This window comes from Myotis yumanensis, unplaced genomic scaffold, assembly GCF_028538775.1.
Source record: "Myotis yumanensis isolate MYYU_CA2020_CCGP unplaced genomic scaffold, mMyoYum1.0.hap1 SCAF_6, whole genome shotgun sequence".
NCBI classification, from domain to species: Eukaryota; Metazoa; Chordata; class Mammalia; order Chiroptera; family Vespertilionidae; genus Myotis; species Myotis yumanensis.
In genome coordinates, this window is record NW_027223757.1 from 84244990 (window position 1) to 84265874 (window position 20885).

The following is a 20885-nucleotide window of genomic DNA, read 5'->3' on the forward strand; positions in this document are numbered from 1 at the left end:
TCTTAAGAAAGTACATGTTCAATGTTGATTCTCATGTTAAAGAATTACTTAGGCTTTTTTTTAGTTCTCAACATGAATTTTAAATAGAAACCCAGCCAGGCTCAGTGGTTTGAGTGTCTGGTTTGATTCCCAGTCAGGGCACATGCCCAGGCTGCCAACTCGATCCCCAGTAGGGGGCGGCAGGAGACAGCTGATCAATGGTTCTCTTTCATCATTGATGTTTCTCTATCTCTCTTCATCTTCCTTCTTCTCTAATATCAATAAAAATATTTTAAATAAATAAATAAATAAACAAACAAACAGAAACCCGCTGCAAAGTATATATGTGATGATTTAAATGCCCCACTCATATCCATCCGTGCTGTATTAAGGACAGGATCTATGTTTCTCTTTGAAACCCGCCATTAGCCTTCACCTTATTGTGTGAGATCCCAGCTGAACACTGAAACCCAGTCTGCCTCTCGATGGCTGCTCTCATTTCCTCCACAATCACTGCTCCCACGGTGAGCTGTAGGTCTGGAGAGGGGGTGTTATCAAACTGAAGGGAATCGAGCCATTGCGATAAGCCTTGTTTTCGCATCTCCTCTGAAAAAGTTGAGAGGTCACATTTAGAAATTTTTTTAAATCAGAATTTTATTTGTGTTATCTAATGCAGAAATGCTTCAATTTCAGGTACTTTAGATATATGTAGGTTTTCAAGGAAATGGCAGCCATTTTAGAAGACTGGTACTTATAAGAGATAGCAATTTCTAATGAAAGTTTAAAAAACAAATCATTTTGTTTTTTTCTTTTATTCCTCATTAGTTATTTAGTTAAAGCCTACTTCAAAATATTTCACATATCCATCTTAACCCATCCTATTTTATTCAGGTTTTCTTTATTCATGCCTTCTACACAGTCCCCACAAATTAAACATTCTCAAATACCAATGTTATCAATCTTATCTGCCTGTTCAAAATTGTCATTGACTCTCTCACCTACAAAATAATCAACTCTATAAACTGGCACTGACAACTGTCTGCCTTTTTCTTTTCTTTTTTTTTTTTTTTTTGTTACTCTTCACCTGAGAATACTTTTTCCATTGGTGTTTAGAGAGAGTGGAAAGGAGGGAGGTAGGGGATGGGGGGGAGAGAAAGAGAGGGGGGAGAGGAAACATTGATTTGAGAGAGATATTGATTGGTTGCCTCCCCCATGCATCCTATTAGGGCTGGGGATGGAACCTGCAACCCAGGTATGTGCCCTTGACTGGGAATTGAACCCAAGACCCTTTGGTGCACAGGCAAACACTCTACCCATTGAGCAACACCAGCAGGGCCCATCTGCCTTTTTATTTATTTATTTTTAAATATATTTTTATTATTTCAGAGAGGAAGGGAGAGATGGAAACATCAATGATGAAGAGAATCATTGATCAGCTGCCTCCTGCATGCCCCCCACTGTGGATCAGGCCCACAACCTGGGCATGTGCCCTTGACAGGAACCAAACCCGGACCCTTCAGTCCACAGGCCGATGTTCTATCCACTTAGACAAACTGGCTAGGGCCCACTGCCCTCTAAATTTATCTTCCACTAATCCCAAATCTGTTATATCCTTACAATTTCCTGAACATGCCATGTTTCTACCTCAAGACATTACATTCTATCTCCCTACTCTTACTCCTTAACTCTGTTCTGTTCTCCCCTTTGCTTAAATAAATCTTATCTGTACTTCAAGGCTTATATCAAGTCTTATCTATCATGAGATCCTCTTCAACTATTCTAGCTAACTTTAGGGTGTCCTGCAAAAGTCCATTAGCTCTTATATGCTACAAGTCTAGCATAATTATTAAAAGAACACATTCCACAGTCAGGACCGATTCAAATATTGGCTTCACAACTTATGATGTGACTTTGAGCAAGTTACATAATTCTCTAAGCTTTGGTTTTATTGTCTATAAAATGAGTACTGTACCTTATTGGATTGTATACTGCACCCCATAGAACACTAACCCTTTGCACTCCGCTGTCCCCTCTCAGGGGACATCGGAATTCTAGCATATCACTCGGATGTCCCCTCTCAGGGGACATTGCAGTTTATTAGTGATTACGGGAATTGAGTTATTTCAACGCAACTTTTTGAGACATGCATGTTTCCCTGAAGTTTTATTTTGAAATGGCACAAGAAATTAAATCAAAATATCGTAAAATTACTAAGATATATACAAGAAATGTCAGCGGGTTTTGTGTCGGATTAAACAATAAACTACATATTCCCGATGTGGGACAAAGAAAACGGGACTGCATTGTGTGTTCTAACAGGAAAACACCTGGTGGCAGGCGTCAAACCACTTATTACTGTCAAACATGCACTAATCAGCCTGCAATGCATATTGGGGAGTGTTACAAAACTTATCATACTGTACAAAATTATAAACAATAAAATATTGATTTTTTTTGCAAATATACATTCCTCGATGTCACCCAATTCATATAAGTCCAATATCATTATAATACGTTACTTGGTTCCAAAATTATACTAAATAATACGAGGGTCTGTAAATGCACGTTTCCGCCGCAAAGTAGTGTCGAGTAGCTGGTAGCCAATGTCCAGAATGGTTCGGAGTGCAAAGGGCTAAGTATAACATCCAACCATTTATTAGTATTTAGTAATAGCTTTGTGAAACAAGGTACCTTATTGAAATTATGGGGATTTCTGGACTCCCTTTCTTTTAAAAAATTTTTTTTTATTGATTTCAGAGAGGAAGGGAGAGGGAGAGAGAGATGGAAACATCAATGATGAGAGAGAGTCACTGGTTGGCTGCCTTCTACACACACCCCAGTAGGGATCGAACCAGCAACCCAGGCATGTGCCCTGACTGGGAATCGAACCATGACCTCCTGGTCCATGGTCAATGCTCAACCACTGAGCCATGCCGGTCAGGCTGGACTCTTAATTAGTAGAGCTAAGTTTTCTCTGCTTTAGATTTTTTCATTATTGCTCTCCCGGAGTAGGTAATGTTGCAATCCTCTGTTCCTCTATATCAGTGATGGCGAACCTTTTGAGCTCGGCGTGTCAGCATTTCGAAAAACCCTAACTTAACTCTGGTGCTGTGTCACATATAGAAATTTTTTGATATTTGCAACCATAGTAAAACAAAGACTTATACTTTTGATATTTATTTTATATATTTAAATGCCATTTAACAAAGAAAAATCAACCAAAAAAATGAGTTCGCGTGTCACCTCTGACACGTGTGTCATAGGTTCGCCATCACTGCTCTATATCCATGTCAATTGAACAGGACCACAGAAGATAAACAGCATTCCTTTGTTTTCTTCTCTTCTCTAGTCAGTAAGAAAAATCTGTAAAAATTTTTGTTTTTTTTCTTTGATATGCTGAGGTATAGGGAGAAAATTCAGGCAGTTTTTGCTGAAAAATACCCACTGAGGTGAGAAAAGACTTTCCTTTTCCTATCGGGTACCTTTGTGGAAAATAATTGATCAAAAATGAGGGAACCTATTGGTGTACTTTCTTTTCTGCACCATTTATCTGTCTCATCTGGTCCCAATACCACATTGCCCTAGTTACTGTAAATGTATAGTTAAATCTTAAAGTCAGATAGTATAAGCCTTCCATTTGAGTTCTTTTTCAAGGTTGTTTGGCTATTCCTCATCCTTTGTGTATTTCCATACACATGTAAAAAATATTTTTATTGATTTCAGAGAGGAAGGGAGAGAGATAAGTAACATCAATGAGAATCATTGATCAGTTGCCTCCTGCCCTCCCTCTACTAGGAATTGAACGCACAACCTGGGCATGTGCCCTTGACTGGAATTGAACTTGGGACCCTTCAGTCCATAGGCTGACACTCTATCCACTAGCCAAACCACTTAGGGCTCCATACAGATTTTAGAATCAATTTGTCAATTTCTATAAAATCCAACAGGAATTTTGGAAGGGAATGCAATAAATCTGTAGGCCAATTTGAGGAGACGAACTCTGATAACATTTAGTTTTTTAATCAATGAGCATAGTATGTCTCTCTCCATTGATTTCATTGTCTTTAATTTCTCAGTGATTTTTTTGATATGTTTTTTATTGATTTTAGAGAGAGGAAAAGAGAGGGAGAGAGACAGAAACAACAATGAGAAAGAATCATTGATTGGCTGCCTCCTGCACGCCCCACAGTGGGGATTGAGTCCACAACCTGGGCATGTGCCCTGAGCAGGAATCAAACCATGACCTCCTGGTTCATAGGTTGACGCTCAACCACTGAGCCACGCTGGCCGGGCTCAGTGATGTTTTTACTGACCCAGTTTTCCACATGTATTATTAACATTCTCTGATAATTTCGTGATTTTAATGCTATTGCCAATAATATTGCTTTGAAAATCTCAACTTCTCATTTAAAAATTTTAGTATATAGAAATGCAATTGATATTTAGATTGACCTTTCCCCTGTGTAACCTTTCTAATCTCACTTATTTTATTTTTGTGGTGGTGGTAGATTTTTTAGGGTTTTTCTATAAGCATGGTAATGTCACCTGCACAGAAAGTTTACTTTTTCCTTCTATTTCCTCTTCTGTCCTGAATGGACCATCTTGTACTTCCACTATAATGTTGAATAGAACAGGCATAAGAGTGAACGTTGCTGACTTGTGCCAAAACTTCGGGCTTAGACTGATAAACCTCTAGCTAGACTCCACAACTCCAGGGACCATAACTACAAAAGAGAAATAAATTCCTTGGAAAGCTGATTAGTGCTTTCCAAGTTCCATCAGGTTGTTGCCAAAATTTATCATTTTGCAGCTTGTAGGATTGAGGCCCCTGTTTTCTTGCTGGCTGTCAGCAGAGGGCAGCAATCAGAGTCTAGCCATGGGGTCTTCCCTCAAAGGCCCTCGCATAACATGGCAGCTTACTTCTTCAAAGTGAGCAAGGACTCTTAACTTCTAAAACTTTTACCTTTGACAGTTTATTTATGATAGTTTATATTAATACATCACTGTTTCATGTCATATGCATTCAGAAGCTATTTAATATGTGTTTAGAAAGAAATAAGCCCTGGCCAGTTTGGCTCAGTGGATAAAAGCGTCAGCCTGCGGACTGAAGGGTCCCAGGTTCTATTCTGGCAAGGGCACATGCCCGGAGTTGAGGGCTTGATTCCCTGTGGGGGGCGTGCAGGAAGCGGCCGATCAATGATTCTCTCTCATCATTGATGTTTCTATCTCTCTATCTCTCTCCCTTCCTCTCTAAAATCAATAAAAATATATTTTTTTAAAAAGAAAGAAATGATTAAGAGCAAGCAAAGGGAGGAAAGAACAAATGAGTTCCTTAGTGAACACAAACTAGTTACAAAATGGCCCTAAAGGGAAATTTTTTACTCTGGCAATTTTTCAGTACTATTTTTAAGTAATCCTACTACTTAAAATTTCCACACACACATAACTTTCAGAAAATACAAAGTTGCAAATGCAGCATGCTTAGCAGGACTGCTAGCTTTGAACCCATTAAGAATCAGAATGGTAAAGGTTATATGCACTTAGATCAGCTAATTTCTGTTATCAGTTTTTTGTTGTACATATCAGATGAAGACTCAGAAATATGACATGCAATCATAAACCATTCACTAGACCAGTGATGGCGAACCTATGACACACGTGTCAGAGGTGACACGCAAACTCATTTTTTTGGTTGATTTTTCTTTGTTAAATGGCATTTCAATACATAAAATAAATATCAAAAGTATAAGTCTTTGTTTTACTATCGTTGCAAATATCAAAAAATTTCTATATGTGACACGGCACCAGAGTTAAGTTAGGGTTTTTCAAAATGCTGACACGCCACTGGGGGGTAAGGGAGGGCAGGGGTTTGTCAAGGGTGGGGGGGATAAAAAGGGCACTTATGTAATACCCTTTGTAATACTTTTAGCAAAAATAAAAAAAAAGAGAAATAAAAATCACCAAAAGAAAAAAACAAAACAAAATGCTGACACGCGGAGCTCAAAAGGTTCGCCATCACTGCACTAGACATTGTAATATTCTGAATTTTATACATAATATATCACTGAATCTGAAAGCTTAATATTTAAACTGGCCACATTAAAGCAACAGATACCTCAGACTTCTTTATAAACACTGTCATTTTTAAAAAAACATATATATATTTTATTTCAGAGAGAAAGGGAGAGGGAGAGAGAGACAGAAGCATCAGTGATGAGAAAGAATCATTGATCGTCTGCCTCCTGCACACCCCACACTGGGGACTGAGCCTGCAACTCCGGCATGTGCCCTGACCGGGAATTGAACCATGACCTCCTGGTTCATAGGTTGACACTCAACCACTGAATCACGCTGGCTAGGCAACACTGGCATTTTAAATAAAAATGTATATAGATAAGAAAGATAAGTCTAGAAAAAAAAGGAGCATGTCCATTTGAGTGAATATTTGACCACCAACAAAGGTATGTTCCATCATCAGCCAGAGAGCTGCTCAATGAGTATTAGCAAAAAACCAATGTAATTTATAGTAACAGTTCTTATTCTGAGGTGTGTGGGTTCCAGTGGATCTGTGAATCTCCTGAAAACTGCACACTAAATTGTCTTATCTGTATATTTGTTTTTCTGAGACAAGCAAGGGTGCATAGCTTCCAACAGATTTTCAAAGGGTATGCAGCCCTCAAAACAAACAAACAAAAAAAATAAAACAGAGAACCAATGATTTAAAGCATTATAAAAGAAATTTCAAATGTTTACTTAAATAAGCTACACAATAAAATGTGATACATTCACCCTGGCCAGTATGGTTCAGTGATTGAGCATCAACCTATCAACCAGGAGGTCATAGTTGGATTCCCTGTCAGAGCACATGCCCCAGTAGGCAATGTGCAGGAGGCAGCAGATTAATGATTCTCTCTCATCATTGACATTTCTATCTCTCTCTTCCTCCCCCTTCCTCTCTCTGAAGTAAAAAACATATTTTTTAAAAGAATGTGATACACAAAGTTAAGGCCAAAGACAACCTTCCTTATTATGATCATTACATTTCTGACTTTGGTTCTAGAATAATAAAGAAATCATGCCCTAGCCCCGTGGTCAGCAAACTGCGGCTCGAGAGCCACATGCGGCTCTTTGGCCCCTTGAGTGTGGCTCTTCCTAAGCCTTAGGAGTACCCTAATTAAGTTAATAACAATGTACCTACCTATATAGTTTAAGTTTAAAAAATTTGGCTCTCAAAAGAAATTTCAATCGTTGTACTGTTGATATTTGGCTCTGTTGACTAATGAGTTTGCCGACCACTGCCCTAGCTGGTTTGGCTCATTGGACAGAGTGTCCACAGACTGAAGGGTCCTAGGTTCGATTCCTGTCAAGGGCATGTACTTCAGTTGTAGGCTTGATCCCTGGCTCTGATCTAGGTATGTGTGGGAGGCAACCAATTGCTGTCTTTCTCTCACATCATGTTTCTCTCTGTTTCTCCCTTTCCCTTCCACTCTCTCTAAAAATCAATGGAAAAACATCCTTGGGTGAGGATTAACAAACAAACAAAGAAATCATGACATGTTTCATCGTCAAATGGTTATGTACCACAACTTTGCCTCTTTGAACTGCCACATTTTTATTGTACACTCTATTTCCCCTATAGAACTAAAGGATCTGCAGACTCCAGCTTGATAAACTCTCCTATATCAGGATCAAAGAATAAAGTAATTTCTCAATAGTTATTTCCACAGGCTTCCCTAGATAGTTCTACTACCCTTCAGCACAACATGTTAAAGGCATATCTTATTTTAAAACATAAAAACCATGGCAAATTCACCACTGTAACTAGAAATAAGCTAAACTCTCTTGGAGGTTTTTCTGGAGAAATCTATATTATTTCTACAAGTAATAACAGATTGCCTTATTTTTACCCCCAAGAAGTTAATTTGCTACACATTTGTATCCAGACAGTTTCTTTTGACTAATGTCCAATATTTAAAGTGGTGTTTTTTTTAGTGAAAGAGCTCTTCTGAATAAGAACAATGTTACAAAATAATAGTTTTAAAAGTACATGTTACAAATGAAGGGGAGAATAGATACACTGTTTTGAAGATAGCCTTGATCAACAGTACTAGAAAATGTCTATGAAAAATGTCTGAACACCCTGTTGAAAAGCTTCTAGATACAGAAAGAATTATTTTCTCTGGGAAATCCCACAGAATTCCCTTTTCATAATATTTGATTAAAAATGTAAGACCCAGATTCTCTTAGGTCTGGTATTTAGAACCACCATAATCTAATATTACCACGAAAGCAAATATTTTATTGCCCTAATTTTATTCTAGTCTAAGAAAATATTTTTAACCAGCAAGTACATTTTCTTTTTAAAGCATTTCATGCAAATTATAAGTTTTTGCCAGGTAGGTAAGCCGGGCTACAGGCTAGATCCCCAGAAGGGGGTGTGCAAGAGACAGCCAATGATGCTTCTCTCTCATCAATGTTCCTATCTCTCTATCCCTCTCCCTTCCTTTCTCTCTAAAAACACACAGCTATACAGACAGAGCTATAAAATCAACCATTTTCTTAATTTTGAGAGAAAATTAAGAAAAAGAATGAGCTCTATAAATATAATACTCTACTGTAATTAAAAAGCAAAAATGTAAAAAGCACATACACAAAGCAGCATTGTATAATTATAAAGACATATACATACTTAAGAAGATATGCCAAATACCAATATATCGGTAAGTGCAAAAGGGTGTATGAGGTCAGGAGGAGTGGGAGAAATTACAATGAAGGGAAAAAGAAGTAAAATTAAATGAGAGAGGCCTTTGCATAGCTCATTGACAGTGTGCTATGAACTGATTAGAAGTTTTGAGTGATTTAACTCCCGGTACTTGAGGTCTCCCTTAAAAAAAAAAATTCACCCTTCTTTTGATAAAGAAACCAAGTTACAATAATATAAATTAACTTGCAAAATGATGAAAGTGCTCAGTCAGACTTCTATGGATAACTCTAACTTGCCCTAGTCATATCTGAAGAGAAACTTGATTTCATACAGAGTCCACACTTTTAAACATCCATATACCTGGAAAGATAAGAGAATTTGCATATCCTTCTATGTGAGTCCTTGTGATTCATTCAGGTTGTAGTTTAAGTTTCCTTTCAGTCAATCCAAGAAGTATCAGTGTGACCAAGCAAAGCAGGTTCCAAAGGCAGGAAGCAGAAGCAAATGATGCTAAGAAGTACCTTTCTGAATTGTCCCTTCTGCTGTTGTAGAGCCTTGGGGCAGCCCTTCAATGTAGGTGGTTGGCAACAAGTCTGCTGAGATAGGCTGGCCTTGCAGCTTTTGCAGTCTCTCTCGTACAGCACTGGTCAGGTCTACATAAGCTTCATCAATGCTGGCACGTTCAATCACAGCAAAATGAGACATTACCTCCATCACTTCCACACTGGCTTCCCGGTACCTAAAAAGTATGATTATACATGTAGGCACTAACTGGAGGCAACATTGAGACTCTGGGCCGCATACCCCCCTCATAATAGAATAATAATATACATAACCAGGGTAAGAACTCCTTAAAGAGAAGACTGGCTTGTCAGAGACTAGATAGTAACCCAATTGATAAGGCAGAAGATGGTCAATAACAAAAGCAAGGAAAAAGAACCATGGAGGCAAACACTTGTAGTGCAACTCCAGCACACCAAGGTAGAAAGCTTCTAGACCAGCGGTTCCCAACCTGTGGGTCGCGACTCCTTTGGCGATCGAATGACCCTTTCACAGGGGTCGCCTAAGACCAGCCTGCATATCAGATATTTACATTATGATTCATAACAGTAGCAACATTACAGTTATTAAGTAGCAACGAAAATAATTTTATGGTTGGGTCACAACATGAGGAACTGTATTTAAAGGGCCAGAAGGTTGAGAACCACTGATGAAAGTATTTTACTATGAAAAATGAATATATTTTACTATGATCATCTACTATTCCTTTTGTTATTTTCATATAGTATTCTATATGAAATACACCCACATAGTATTCTGCTTTAACTTTTGTCTTCAAATAAGAGGTAACTTATATGGAACACTGCACTGATTAGTGAACCCAAGTATCTTGTCTTTCTCAGGCTGGTATTTTTATTTATAAACTAGCAAAGTGACGTGTGTATTTTATATTTCAGTTTGATTAACATGTGAGCTGGTTATTGCTACACACACACACACACACACACACACACAAAACCAATAAAGTCCAAGCACTTCTGAATATACTAACATTCGAATTATCAAGTTGAAGATAAGCTCCTAGAATGTGGTAATGTGTCTGGGCAGGCAGACATCCTCTGCTAGGGGATACCAATCTCACCATATACGGTCTATTCAAATCCTAACAAGCAGCTTTTCTGGCTAATGTAGCTAGTTTTCTAGGCAATATGTGGATGTTTTCTTTGCTTTGGACTTGCTATGGAATTTAAATAAGTTCTTTGTTCCTGTTGAACCTATTTTATTTATCAAAAAAATGAAAATATTTGCACTTCACCAAAACATCTATCAAAACTGGTATAATTATTGTTCTAAAACATTCTCAAATGAAAGAACTAGAGAAAGACAGCTTTTTTTTCTTTCAGTCATTATTTGGGCTGGAGAGAGGATAGTCAGACCTCGAATAAAAAAGAGCTCCATGTCAACCTATGAATCAAGAGGCCATAGTTCAGGGCACCTGCCCAGGTTGTGGGCTGGATCCCCAGTAGGGGGCGTGCAGGAGGCAGCCAATCAATGATTCTCTCATCATTGATGTTTCTATCTCTCTCTTCCTCTCCCTTCCTTTCTGAAATCAATAAAAATATGTTAAAAGAGAGAGAGAGGCCCTAGCTGGTTTTGCTCAGTGGATAGAGCATCTGCCTACAGACTGAAGTGTCCCGGGTTTGATTCCGGGCAAGGGTATATGACTGTGTTGTGGGTTCAATTCTTAGTAGGGGGCATGCAGGAGGCAGTCAATCAGTGGTTCTCTCTCATTGTTGATGTTTCTATCTCTTTCTCCCTCTCCCTTCCTCTCTGAAATCAATAAAAACATATTAAAGATATATATATATATATATATATATATAGAGAGAGAGAGAGAGAGAGAGAGAGAGAAAGCGCACAGTACACTCACCCACAAACAGAGCAAGGAAAGGACAATTGGAAGAATTTAAACATTTATTGATTGATTTGAGAGAGAGAGAAACATTGATTTGCTGTTCCATTTATTTATGCATTCATTGGTTGATTCTTATATGGGATTGAGCCTGCAGCCTTGGTGTACTGGGATGATTACCTAACCAACTGAGCTACGTGGCCAGGGCAGAGCAAAGAAAGGATACTCTATTGCAGTAGTTAGTGTTCCTTCACAGCCTCTTATGCAAATTACTCCAAAGTATTTTTAAGAATATTTAATAAGCCGAAACCGGTTTGGCTCAGTGGATAGAGCGTCTGCCTGCGGACTGAGGGGTCCTGGGTTCGATTCCGGTCAAGGGCATGTACCTGGGTTGCGGGCACATCCCCAGTAGGGGATGTGCAGGAGGCGGCTGATCGATGTTCCTCTCTCATCGATGTTTCTAACTCTCTATCTCTCTCCCTTCCTCTCTGTAAAAAATCAATAAAATATATTTAAAAAAAAAAAAGAATATTTAATAAACTTAGTGTATATACATTTCTGCAAATCATATTTTAATTTTTGTAATCTTGTATCTCAGGTCAATTATTAAAATAATAATTTTAAATGATCAAGTCTTAATAATTCTCTGGCCTATAAATTCTCTCCTAAATTTTCTAAAACTGTCTTTGTTCAAAAAGTTTAAAGTTGGTGGCATGTGACTTTTTAAAATCACACTCTGAAGTCAACTACATTTCTGGGAAATTACATTATGTCCACTAATTAAATTAATTTTAATTTATGATTAAAGTATTAAGCTCCGGTCAAATCTATCTTTTCTGGTGATAACTTCAATGTGTGGTTGGCTATGACACTCTACCTTTAGACTTCCAATTCATAGGTGAATTAGGAATATCTCAAGTCCCAAGTCAAAGCATGATCCCTACACATCACACCACACAGTATAGTGTAGTGTGAGAATGTGGATACTGGAAAGAGAAAAAAATTCAGTCGTCTACTTTTTAGCTGTAGGAACTTATTTAATGTCTCTAAACTTCTTTCCTTGTCTGTGTGTGGGAGGGTGTGTGTATGGGGGGAGAATACTACTAAACCATACTACATAGCAATGTGAGTTTTAAGAGACCTTGCCTATGGAGAGCTTAACCTGGTGCCTGGCATATGACATAAGCTCAATGCATACTATTAGGATTATTATAATGGCTTGGGCTTATACCTACCTCTAACTTGGCTATGCTTATATATGTCTCCCATTGCAAGGCTAACCTTCTAAAATTTGGGAAGAGACAGCTCAGTTCAAAAACAGAGAAGGTAATCTCCTTTGAAACTGTTTCATTCTGGCAAATAATTCTAGATACTGCACTAGAACAGTGGTTCTCAACCTTCTGGCCCTTTAAATACAGTTCCTCATGTTGTGACCCCAACCATAAAATTATTTTCGTTGCTACTTAATAACTGTAATGTTGCTACTGTTATGAATCATAATGTAAATATCTGAAATGCAGGATGGTCTTAGGCGACCCCTGTGAAAGGGTCGTTCGACTGCTAAAGGAGTAGCGACCCACAGGTTGAGAACCGCTGCACTAGAATGTCAGTTTGACTAAGTCTTCTCTGGTAAACGCTTAGTTTCACAGTCAATTTAATTACTTCAAACACTTCAGACTTGGCCTGAGAAGATATAATTTGATATTAAGTTTTAAGTATAACAACCCATTTTTAAATAAGAAACTGGAAGGATGTCAAGGCAGTAATTATTATAGGTTATAATGACTGAACTGTTCCTGAAACAGTATCATAGAAAAGTTGGCTGACCAAAGATAACTTTTCAGATCTTATTTACACAAAACAAATTTGAAAAATCAGTTCCTAGCCTCATGGAATCATATTTCCAACCCTTCCATTCCCCTCAAATCATCTTTCCTTCTTACTTGGTGAGGTTGGCTTTCCCACGAGACTCACGAACTTGTGCCAGAAGAAGATCTGGGCATAACTTCTTAGCATCATCTGCCCACATGTTTCTGGTGACTCCAAATGCACGAGCTTCATAACTCACTGCAATTATTCTAAGGTTACCAAAAGAAAGGAACAGAAAAATATTACCTGACACAGGCACAAATAATTAAGATTTATCATGAATAGGCTATACATATAATAGTAGGAACTTTTTGGCCACAGATGCCACTATTTAATTTCAAACACAGCAGTTCAGACATCTCAAAAATGCCTAGCATAGGGCCATGCATTGCATTCTTACAGATTAGAACAGTAGTTGACAGTTACAATAACTATGATACATACCCACCACCCTTCCATGACTTGTACTGCACGACTGCACAAGGTTTATTCCTCAAGTGAGGATTTTGCCGCTGCTCCACTTGAACAAAAAAACAGTCCATGTCCACTAGAGCAACTACCCGGTCCTGTCCATTAGCCATTTTCCTGTAAGACAATGTTTTATAGACAGTTTAAAAAGATACCTAATCTAAAGTGCCAAGGAAAATTGTATTTCCATTCTTCCACTGTTGAGCTACCATGAGCATGAGAGCATGGAAACTAACAAGAATATAAGAAGCATTTTCATCTACTGCTAGAAGGAAGATAATAAATTGGTACCATTTTAGGAAGGTAATAAGTGTTAAAAGCTTTAAAAATACTCATCCCCCAAAAGAACTGATCACTTCACAAAAGAAGATAGTATACAAATAGTCAACAGGCACATGAAAATGAGCTCAACATCATTAGTCATAGGGAAATGCAAATTAAAACCACAATGCACAACCTAATTCATAGATAAGTCTCAAGTATAAATTCAGGGAAAAGAAAAGCAGAAAATGATATATAGCATTATAGCATTCCTGTGAATTGCTTTAACTTTTTATTTTGAAATAATTTTAGACTTACGAAAATACTGCAAAAATAGTAGGGTTCTCCTATACCCAGTTTCCCCTAATGTTAATATTTTACATAGTATAATTATAAAAACTAAAAAAAGGACATTGGTGTAATATTCAACTACATACTTTACTTGAATTTCACCAGTTATTCCACTAATGACCTTTTTCTGTTCTAGGATCCAATCTTCGTCATCATGTCTGCTTAGCCTTTTTCAATCTGTGACACCTCCTCAGTCTTCCCTTGTTTTTCATGAACTTGACACTTCTGAAGAGTCAGTTAATTTGAGAATATCTCTCAATTTAGGTTTGTCTGATGTTTTCTCTTGATTAGACTGAAGTTATGCATTTTGGGCAAGAATATCACAAAAGTCATGTACTCTTCTCAGGGTATCATACTGGAGGTACACAATGTCAATATGTCTTATTATTGGTGATGTTAACCATGATCATTTAGTTGAGAGAGTGTTTGACAGGTTTCTCACTGTAAAGTTACTATTTTTTTCCTTTTGTAACTAATCTTAGGGAAGATACTTTGAGATGGCAAATATCCTGTTTGTTTGTTTTTTGTCAAACTTTCAACTAAGTACCCATCGGTGAATCTTTTCTGCAACAGTAATTTTGCAGTGTTCTAATGGCAACTTTCTACTCATTCATGGAAGTTTCTGAAAAAACTACTACATGCCATTTGGATAGCAGATTGCAAGAACAAACCTTATATACTCGATAGTGATACAGACTAATATTATCATTTAACAATGTTAGAAATTTGGAAGAAGGAATGTGAAACTAATGAAATGGCTTCCCAACTTTGCTGAAGATTGGGATCACCTAGGAACATTAAATAACGTTGATATTGGCCTCTACCACCAGACACCTAAGTTAATTGGTATGGATATGACCTGGACATTGTGATTTTTACAAGCTTCCCCGGCACTTCTGATATGCAGCAAAGACTGAGAGCCACTGACCTAAAGTATATGATTTAAATATGAGAAACACAGGTTCTACGGTTGAGTAAGCACTCAACTGTATTCTTTTTTAAAAAGTGTCAACAAGTAACACTCACCTTGAAAAAAGTGCCATGCAGCTACAAACTGCGAGATTAGTGGAAAGAAAACAACGACCTTATAAAATCAGAGTGTCTGAGGCATTCATTCCTTACCCATTCCACGTACCCACAACGGGCGGGACGTGGTGCGCTACACATTTATATGTGAAAGCCCTAACAGGCCAGAAACCACTTTGCCTGGAAGTGCCTTTTGCGAAGCGCTGGGACAGATACCAGAACAGAAACAGCAAATGCCTGTTCTCTCTCTCACAAAGGAAACCCCAGGCGGGCAGGACAGCAGATGTGCGCGCCGCGTTAGACCCAAACCCCCAACGTGGAGCTGACGTCCAGCGAACATACCACTGACCATGCAAACACAAATACCGGCACGCGGACTTGTCACAGATCACGAAGCTGCTGGCGTTTATCAACAGTTGGCGCCCGTCGCTGGAGAAAGCAAGAGCTTTTCAAAGATGGAACATGAAACACGCTCTCGGCCAAACCCTTCTTTTCAGAACAAGGGTTAGACTACCGTGAAGTCGCATAGCGCTTCGGGTGACCAAAGCGGCACAAAGTCGCCACTGCAATGTTTAAATATCCCGACTTATCCCAATCCGTTCAACACAAGCCTGGTGCCCATCAGGTGACAGTACATCCGAGGCGGGAAAGCACAAGCGAAGCGGGAGGGCTAAGAGCTATGGAGACAAAGTCCCCGCCCCCCCCGCGCCACCCCCCCCCCCCCAGCACACACACACACACACACACACACACACCCTCTCACAGAACACCAGGCCCGTATCTCTCTGTACGCATTTCTATATATTTCATGTCATTTTGGCCCGACGCTGCCACCAGCCACTGCTACACCATGAACCAGTACCCAAAGCAACACGAAAAGCTTGTGAGCAGTGATCCCGAAAGTTTCCGAATTCTCTTACCAATGTGGCAAACGCCCGGCGAAACTGTCAACCGTGGACGCCGAAAATGCCGGGCTCGGCGTCTAGAGGAAGATGAAGGGGTCCTGGATATCTGTCCCCTTCCCCGGAGCCGGTCAGTCGGTGTCGAGAGGTTGATCCCCGTCAGGATGAAGAAACGGACCAAGAGTCGCAGAGGATCCTTGTCCGGGCAGCGGCCCGCACACCCGCGTAGGTTCCGGCAACGCCGACCAACTCCACAGCTGGCCCCGCTGACAGAGATCGGACCGCGCGCCTCCGCCGAAGGGCGTTGTCGCGCCTGCGCACCGCAGCTCTTCCGTCCCCCGCTCTGCCCACCGCGGGGCAACCGTCACAAGGGAGTCGCCACTTCCGCCCGCGCGTGCGCAGTGGAGGGTCGGGCGCGTGTGCAGCGCCGGTCCTTTCCCCGCCGGAGCGTCAGCTACTCCTCCTGCTCTGCCCCCCTCCCTCCCCAGCCCTCCGCGGCCCGGTACTAGCGTGTGGTCCAGACCAGGGAGCTGTCTATACCTTGCGATCCCGGCCAGCCACCGTGCGCTCTCGCGGCGCGTGGCAGTAGCCATGGCGATGGATCAAGTGAACGCGCTGTGCGAGCAGCTGGTGAAAGCGGTGACGGTCATGATGGACCCCAGCTCCACCCAGCGCTATCGGCTGGAAGCCCTCAAGGTAGCTGGGGTCTGGCGCCCCGGGCCTGCCCCGAGACCCTACCCTCCCTGAGCCCACAACCCTGCTTGTCTCCTGCTCACGTGGCCCTTGGACCTCCCTCCCCAACCCGGAGGGACCTTCCCTCGCCGCCCTCCGCGCCTCTTCCCATTCCCAGCCTACTCTGCTCTCCGCGCCTGCCCTTTTCCCGGGACGCCCTGGCCACTCGCTGCTTTTGGCGGTCTTTTCTCACCACCGCTTCCCACTGCCCTCTCCTCTCCCGATTCCCGCTTCTGTTCACGGGTGTTCGCACCACGACCCTTCCCACAGCTGGCTGCACTTACTCCCCCCAGCCCCGCACCTCCTCGGCTTCCCCTGGCGCACGTGTCCATCCCGTACGCAGCACCAGCTACCCACCTTCTTCATGGCCTCCCCGGCACTGAATGTCTCCCCGCTAGCCCTCTCCCGACCCGCCCTAAGTAGGCTCCAGCCCCCATAGTGCCCCTTTACTTAAAACGTTAGACCCCTCCCTACCCTCTTGTGTGTCTTGGGTATTTTGGTCTAATTCTCACACGTCCTCATGCTTCTTATTGCATGACATTCTTAGGCTGTTTTGCGCGAAGATGAACTTCCACCACTTACTTTGCATTTTAAAATACAAGGGCGCTTTGATTTCCTGAAAGTAGTTTTCTTGAGTCCCCGGCTGTGCTGCTGGGACTGACTTGTGATGCTAATACAGGTGGGAATGCTAATGCAATTTGAGCATATTCCCGCATCAGGCAGTGTATGTGGGCTGTGAGAAGTGAAATAACCATTAGGAAAAATGGTTTACGTAGTTAAGTGCTGCACAGTGAGCATCGCTTAGAGGAAACTTGACAATATGTAGATGTATGCCACAGAATTTGGAATCAAACAGTTGGGTTGTATTTGTTTTTTACTATGAAATATAATAAATAGATACAAAAGTAGAGAGAATACTGCAGTTGTTTTGTGTATACCCATTGCATAAACTCAGCTGTTAGAAAGATTTTACATTTGCTTTATTCCCACTCCGCCACCAAAAGTTTTTAAAATATATCTTAGAAATTGTTGTTTCACCCCTATATGCTTCAGGGGTGTATCTCTAACATAATTTTTTAAAAATATTTTTTTATTGATTTCAGAGAGGGAGAGAGAGAGACATCAATGATGAGAGAGAATCATTAATTGGCTGCCTCCTGAGCGCCCCTCACTGTCGATTGAGCCCACAACCCCCTGCATATGCCCTGACTGAGAATCAAACCCTGACCTCCTTGGTTGATGCTCAACCACTGAGCTACACTGGCCGGGCATAACATAATTTTTTAGTCTTTTAGGTCAGATGTTTTTTTCAACATTAGTCGGATATTGCATGGGATATCTGGAACTATGAAAGTGAAAGGAATGTTTATCAGTCTTTACTCATCATATTGATTTATACTTTGTATCTTTAAAATGTAGCTCAGGTTTCAGTTAAGATGATGCTTTTTAGTCCCTACTCCTGGCTCCTAAGGGAAATGTTAACTTTTCTTCTTTCAGTTTTGTGAAGAGTTTAAAGAAAAGTGCCCTGTTTGTGTCCCCTGTGGCTTGAGGTTGGCTGAGAAAACACAAATTGCCATCGTCAGACATTTTGGCCTTCAGATCCTGGAACACGTTGTTAAGTAAGGAGCTTTTGGATGTTACCACTGAAGCCCATGAGAGAGCAAATCTTTATTTCTTACATAACTCATAGAGATGCTCTTTAGGTGAGCAGAAAAGAACAGTCCCCTAGAAGAAAGGATTGGTCCCCTAGAGGTTATCACAACCTCATGCTGTTCTCATTCAGAACTTAACCTTTCTCTTCTTCAGTTTCTTTGTTCATGTAAAGTGCATAGCACATACTAAGCATTCTATAAATATTAACTGATAGTCATTCAGCCAGCATTTATTGAGTTCCTACTATATGCCAGCAGACTCAAAGTTTTTTTAGAAAAGACTTTGTAAATCATCACAGAAATGGAATTAGTGATGTCTAAATTGTATTTTCCAAAAAACAATTATATTGTTGAAGATGTCCCAGGTAAATACATTTGCTTTTGTCAGGAAAATCAAGGGGAAAGCTGATCTGTGCACAAATCCTCTGTGGCAGGGGTCCTCAAACTTTTTAAACAGGGGTCCAGTTCACTGTCCCTCAGACCGTTGGAGGGCCCGACTATAGTTTAAAAAAAAAACTAGTTGGCTGCTAAGCAACAGGCAGCGGCGGCAAAAACACCCGACGGGCCGGATAAATGTTTTCAGCGGGCGGGCTGTAGTTTGAGGACCCCTGCTCTGTGGTTTCCAATTAATAGACCATTGCCTGTATAAAACTCTTTCCCAGGAATTTTTCTGTTATTAACATTTTGGTTAAGTATAGACTGTTTTGTCTGTTCTTTGAAGCAAATTAATCAAAAGCATAATTTCTTAGTGAAATCGCCAACATAATCTAACACAAGAATCAAAGCCAGTCTCATAAAGAGAAGACTTCTAATGTTGACTGTTCTGTTGACGTTATACATTTTGGTGGCCAGGTTTCGGTGGAACAGCATGTCTCGATTGGAGAAGGTCTATCTGAAGAACAGTGTCATGGAGCTGATTGAAAATGTAAGGAATGGTTGGTTGGAAGACTTGTGTTTCTAAGGTAGTTTAGACAGAGTGACTTCTTCATATAGCATTTGTGTGAAAACTCACTGGTTCCTCATATGTTAGCATACTTTGTATGATATTAAATGTTACCTTCAAGGCAAAAAGAACCATCATCACAAGAAATCATAATTCATCACAAATGTATTGTATGATAGTAATAGTAAAAATATGCAGAATGAATTTGTTCCAGGAGTTAGAATATGACTTTAAACATGTTTAAGATCCACAGCCTTTTTTCTTTTTTTACAAAGGTCATAAAAAGTGGAATCTCTACCTCTGTTCATCCCCAAAGTCTGGTGCCTTTAATAGGAAAAAAATTCCCTTCAAAACTATTAATTAACTTAGGATTTGTATTTTTGCTAGTTGTGGGAAAACTTGGTAAAACAACAACAACAAATAGCCCTAGCTGGTTTTGCTCAGTGGATAGAGCGTCAGCCTGTGGACTGAAGGGTCTCTGGTTCAATTCCAGTCAAGGGCACATGCCCAGGTTGCAGGCTCGGTCCCCAGTAGGGGACGTGCAGGAGGCAGCCGATCAAGATTCTCCTCATCATTTATGTTTCTATCTCTCCCTCTCCCTTCCTCTCTGAAATCAATAATATATATATATATATATATATATATATATATATATATATATATAAAACAAAAAACAACAACAGATGTGTGAGAGAGGAAGAGAGGAACATTGAGAGGTTGCCTCTGCACATGCCCTGGCTGGGAATCAAACCCACAAGCTTTCAGTGTTTGGAATGACGCTACAACCAACTGAGTCACACCAGCCAGGGCATCATTAATCTTGATATCAACAAAGGAGAGTCCCAGTAGTAGTCTTTCTATTTTCTAATACTAGAACTATTGCTAAAATATTTAGGGCGCCTCCTAACTCTCCAAATTTCAGCCCCTCAATGTACTCCTTCTTTCATATTCTTCCACCCTGGCTTTCTTACAAAATGGAACAATCAGTATGAGATTCTCTTCAGTTTCTAAAGGAGAACAATGTCTTCCTTACTCTGTGTGACAGCCATTTTATAAGCTAGCGCAACCCTCACTTAAGCTTTAAGTGGGGAGAATAATTAGCAAGAACGCAGGACAAGTGACTCAGACATGGAAAACAGGTTGGTTTATTCTGTTTAGTTTAAAAGCAGGCCTCTTGATGAGTTTTCCCACTTTCATGGCCCAGTTTTTCCCTTGAATTCAATCTTGCAGACCTCTTAATAACTCTTGTTCTTTTTCAGGGAACACTGAACATCTTAGAAGAGGAGAACCATATTAAAGATGTTCTGTCTCGAATTGTAGTAGAAATGATTAAGCGGGAGTGGCCACAGCACTGGCCTGACATGCTAATAGAATTGGACACTCTTTCCAAACAAGGGGTATGAAATACAGCTGTACCACTTTTTTTTGGGGGGGGGGGGGTTCCTCAGAGGTTTATTTTTATTTTTATTTATTGATTTGAGAGAGAGAGAAACATTGGTTTGTTGTTCCACTTATTTATGCATTCATTGGTTGCTGCTTGTATGTGCCCTGACTAGGGATTGAACCCACAACCTTGGCTTATTGG

General features: G+C 40.2%; 2 protein-coding genes across 7 annotated transcripts in view; one reads left to right on the top strand and one right to left on the bottom strand.

Moving 5' to 3' along the window:
• Positions 1-16245, bottom strand: part of POLH (DNA polymerase eta) — a 30898-nt gene extending 14653 nt beyond the window's left edge. The window contains exons 1-5 of the mRNA XM_070418523.1: positions 15992-16245; positions 13410-13550; positions 13040-13174; positions 9205-9422; positions 416-585 (exon numbers count right to left, since the gene is read on the bottom strand). Coding sequence (XP_070274624.1) covers positions 416-585; positions 9205-9422; positions 13040-13174; positions 13410-13546 — 660 coding nt within the window. The 5' untranslated portion in view covers positions 13547-13550; positions 15992-16245. The remainder of the gene's footprint in view (positions 1-415; positions 586-9204; positions 9423-13039; positions 13175-13409; positions 13551-15991) is intronic.
• Positions 16246-16437: 192 nt separating this feature from the next.
• The window catches only part of XPO5 (exportin 5), a 50208-nt gene continuing 45760 nt past the window's right edge, over positions 16438-20885 (top strand). For 4 of the 6 annotated variants that reach the window (XM_070418524.1, XM_070418527.1, XM_070418525.1 and 1 more), the window contains exons 1-4: positions 16440-16669; positions 18203-18324; positions 19210-19282; positions 20560-20697. In XM_070418524.1, the coding sequence (XP_070274625.1) occupies positions 16565-16669; positions 18203-18324; positions 19210-19282; positions 20560-20697 (438 nt within the window). In that variant the 5' untranslated portion in view covers positions 16440-16564. Of the gene's footprint in view, positions 16670-18202; positions 18325-19209; positions 19283-20559; positions 20698-20885 lie in introns of all 6 variants that reach the window. The other 2 variants (XR_011471870.1, XM_070418528.1) reach the window with 1 other exon arrangement.